The 4,571-nt window shown below is 36.3% G+C and overlaps 1 protein-coding gene across 1 annotated transcript in view; it reads left to right on the forward strand.

The window, feature by feature from the left end:
- plekho2 (pleckstrin homology domain containing, family O member 2) overlaps positions 1-4,571 on the forward strand; it is a 38,149-nt gene that overhangs the window by 24,760 nt on the left and 8,818 nt on the right. The window contains exon 5 of the mRNA XM_042490425.1: positions 1,233-1,258. Within this exon, the coding sequence (XP_042346359.1) occupies positions 1,233-1,258 (26 nt within the window). The remainder of the gene's footprint in view (positions 1-1,232; positions 1,259-4,571) is intronic.

A 4,571-nucleotide genomic window follows, 5' to 3' on the forward strand; every position in this document is an offset into this window, starting at 1 on the left:
CCCTTTTAAATCTGGGAATATTGCCTTCTTTCAAAAAAAAAAAAGAAAAAAAACAATGACCCAAAAATAAGCAAGAATATAGCCAAATGTACAAAAAAATGGCATGAATATTACTAAATAAATTAAAATTTAAAAAAAGAGGAAAGAAATGATCTGGGGGAAAAAATGCTTAAAAATTCTAATAATTCTGTAAAATAATTTTAAATATCTCATTATGAATATATTATAAATGTAGTTCATTACACATTTCCTCCTAGATTTTTTAGATTTTAAAAGTTTAAAAGTTTTAAAATCTACTAATGTATTGTATTTGTGGACATTTCTTGCCGAGTTGCCTTTTTTTCCATGTTTTTGAAAGGATCCAAACCAATTCGCTCAGGGTCCAAATACTTGTGCCTTGAAAGGCATCTGAATGCAGCACAGGGAATTTGATGTCGATCCAGGTTTCAAAGGGTTAATGATGAAGTCTGTTGTTGGTGGTTGATGTATGTAAGAATTAGGGATTGCATAGTCTTACATCTGGTTTAAATGTGTGTTGAAGCTGTTTAAAGTTTTATAGCATTCATGGTCTGGACTGAAGAGTTCTTCAAGTATGCTTTTTTTTTAATTAAAAAGCAGAAAAAATGCATTTAATGATCAGATTATGGGGGAAAAGGGAAGGCAGTTTATCTAACAGTTTCTGATCAGTGTTACAATAAAAGGGCGGGGTACAACATATGTGAAAATGCTTGCAACAAGTTCCCTGCATGCTGTAGGTAACACGACTTCCTTTTTCACGTACGTTGGCTTCCTCAAAATGCCAAATTACCATCACAGTCAACAAAATGTTACGTTGGTGTTTTAGAATAAAAATGTTTTGTTTTTTATGCAAATGCCACACATCAAACTTCAACGTCAATACAAAACTCGTGACGACACTGTTCTCTCTGCCAAATATCGTTTATACATACGGTAAATCTCAATTTAGTTGGTTATCATTTTAAAAGGTAAACGTATGTAAGACTTTTTAAACACTTTTTCTGACACATTCACTTGTCATTGTGAGTTCGGCTAAGGTTCAATCCCCCAAGTATATTTCATTTGTGAAATCTCAACACTTAGATACGTTATACCCGAAAACCTCCGCTGCTGAGATGAACCGTTATGAGACACGCGAAACTTAATACTAAATGTTAAAATGCTATTTTAAAATGCGCAGAATGATAATTGTAATGGAGCCGAATTTACAAGAGGACTCATCTGACTCAGAAAATGTCAAAATTGTTGTTTTTTATATTATGTGTGTACGTCCAAACGAAGCGCTAATATAAAAATGGCAGATTTTTAAACGGAGTTCGTTGCGCTCCATTTGAGTGTCTTCTGGATTCTGACCAAAGAAGCTGATGAAACAGATTGACAGGTGGGCAGGTGCTTTGTGCCAAAAAATGTCGACTCTAGATGAGTGTTACAGACAGTCTGGTATCGCTATATAATCTCGGATAAACTTCTCTTTCGTGCATGTGTCACGGTAAAGTCGGTTTGAACCCGCACGGCCACCTCTTCTATGGGCCCTAACTTTGCTCTATTAACTTGGTCGCGCCCTTGCAGATTTGTTTTGTTCCCTAAGTTTACAACATCACATGCAAAGTGCAGTTTTCACTTAAAAAACTTAAAACTTGATTTACATTGCAAAGACATCTAAAAGGCGAAGCAGCACACACAGAGGGAGTGAAGAGACTACTCACATCTTCCATGATAAAGGACCAAAATCCGTTATGTGAGAGTTGAGCAGCCTAAAATCACTCGACGTCGCCCTTTATCCTCTCCAGAAACTGTTTACTTCTCCCCTGTCGGTCGGCAGCTGACACATTTCCAACCGCAAATGAAGAAAATAGGGAACCGTGTCGTTTATGACACTAAGCAGGCTCGTCTTCTCTTTTTTTCCTCTTTTGCTTCGGATGAAAAAAGAAAAAGTTCGCAGAAAAAAGTTTGGTTTCCGGTTGCTTTACACTCTTGAATCAAGCAGCAGTGTGTCGAGGAGGAGCAACGCGAGCTGTGCATCATCAGTCTGATTCAAACTCAGCACCCGAAGCTTCGCGAGGAGGAAATTTCAGCACGCGTGCATCCAAAGTTTTGCATTTCTCGGATCAGATCTGCAGAAAGCTGCAGAAAGTGACTGCAAACGGTCCGAGCTGCAGCAGCATCCTCGCAGATTCATAGAAAGCAGCTCTCGCATCAAAAAATCACTCTGCGGAAAACTTTGCAAATAGGCACCAAACTCTAGAAGGAGGTGTTTTTCGGGGTTGTTGTGTGATTAGATGCTCTCAAAGTGCTTTTAAAATTCAAAACTGCGTCTTTTTCGGGACACTGTGGATGATGGGCTTCATAGTGGCCTCTGGTGTTACTGCACGGACACTTCCTGGTGGGTGTGGCTGATCCCGGGCCTGCTGGTGACTGACGGGATGGTAAAAACATGAACTACAGCAGCGATACTCAACTTACGGTCCGCGGGCCTAATCTGGCCCCCGACAAGGTGCTGGGCGGCCCCCAAACATTTTCTAATTCACAATAAAAATAAAGTGATTCACATCGGGAACTGTTTTTGTACTTTTAGTATACATGTAGGTGTAGGTGTCAGAGTGCATAAAAGAGTGCAAAATAAAGCTTGTTTATCAAAAACTGTGCCAGTGGAGGATCCCACGCACTCCCCGAGAGAGGTTAAGCTAAGACCCTAATGTTCTAAAATCTTACAAATGTCCTAAAATCCTAGAAATATCCTAAGATACTAGAAACGACCAGCAATCCTAGAAATGTCCTACAATCTCAGAAATGTCCTAAAAGTCCAGAAATATCTTGAAATCCTAGAAATGTCCTAAAATCCCAGAAATGTCTTAAAATCCTAGAAATATCTTGAAATCCTATAAATGTCTTAAAATCCTAGAAATGTCCTAAAAGTCCAGAAATATCTTGAAATCCTAGAAATGCCTTAAAATCCTAGAAATGTCCTACAATCTCAGCAATATCCTAAAAATATATTGAAATCCTATAAATGTCTTAAAATCCTAGAATTGCCCTAAAATCCTAGAATTGTCCTAAAAGTCCAGAAATATCTTGAAATCCTAGAAATGCCTTAAAAGCCCAGAAATGTCCTAAAATCCCAGAAATGTCCTAAAATCCTAGAAATGCCTTAAAAGCCTAGAAATGTCCTAAAATCCCAGAAATGTCCTAAAATCCTAGAAATATCTTGAAATCCTATAAATGTCTTAAAATCCTAGAATTGTCCTAAAAGTCCAGAAATATCTTGAAATCCTAGAAATACCTTAAAAGCATGGAAATGTCCTAAAATCCTAGCAACATCCTGAAAACCTAGATATGTAAAATCCTAGAAATATCCTGATATTCTTGAAATGCCCAGAAATCTTAAAATGTCCTAAAATCTCAGAAACATCCTGAAATCCTAGAAATGTCCTAACAACCCATAATTGTCCTAAAAGCCCAGAAATGTCTTGAAATCCTACAAAATGTCTTTGAAGCCTCAAAATGTCCTAAAAATCCTAAAAATGTCTTAAAAATCTTTGAAACATCCTAAATTCCTAGAAATGTCCTAAAAATCCTAGAAATTTCTTCAACTCCTACAAACGTCCTGAAATCCCAGAAATGTCCCAAAATCCTAAAAACGTACATGGCGCTGCTGCAGCCGGCCTCGTGTCATTTTGCAAAAACACAGTTAAAGTGGTGGCACTAAAATGATTTTAAAGAGCTGTAACTGATGTCTTCATCTGTGGTTAATGCATGATTTACTAATGCTTAATAGATCAGTTATAATGAGCCATTAAAGAGAACTAAAAATGGGTCGTCATGGTGAGGAAAAGCCCTGTTTGTGTGTTATTGTGTGTGGAGAAAACACATGCTGTTTAAAAGTGCACTGTCACAATCAATGCTGCTACTAATCATTGATATATCCTAGACTGTAATAATAATTTAAAAAAAATACTGTTCATGTAATATTGTAAAAATAGTGTTTTTTTTCCTAACTCTAACCCTTTTAAAAAAGTATTTAAACAAAGTCAAAATTAATATGTGATGCTTATGATTATGATAAATAATTAATGTATATATTTTTAAGCTTGATTTTGAAAAAGCACATTTTGTTTGTGTATAAAATAATAAAGCGAAAAATTAAATTACTGTGCATGTAATATTGTAAAAATATTGTTTTTTTCCCTAACTCTAACCTTTGTTAAAAGTATTTAAACAAAGTTAAAATGAATATTTGATGTTTATGATTAGGATAAATAATATTGATGTATAATATTTTTAAAGCGGGGCCCTAAGGGTTAAAAAAAAAAAAAAAAAAAAAAAAGTAAATAAATCTTCGACCGATGCGGAACTGATGACGTCGGTGAAAGTACCCGGACGACAATAAGGTCCGGACATGTGTAGCAACATAACAGCGTGTGAATTCACGATGATGTAACAGTAAACAACATAAATTTGGATGAAATGTGACCTTTGACGCCGCGATGTTTGCGTGTGAATGATGTCTGAAGCCGCCGTAGAGGAGGTTTCTGTGTTAGAGTCCATTTACTGCG

Source organism: Plectropomus leopardus, chromosome 1 (assembly GCF_008729295.1).
Source record: "Plectropomus leopardus isolate mb chromosome 1, YSFRI_Pleo_2.0, whole genome shotgun sequence".
In the NCBI taxonomy this organism is placed as follows: Eukaryota; Metazoa; Chordata; class Actinopteri; order Perciformes; family Serranidae; genus Plectropomus; species Plectropomus leopardus.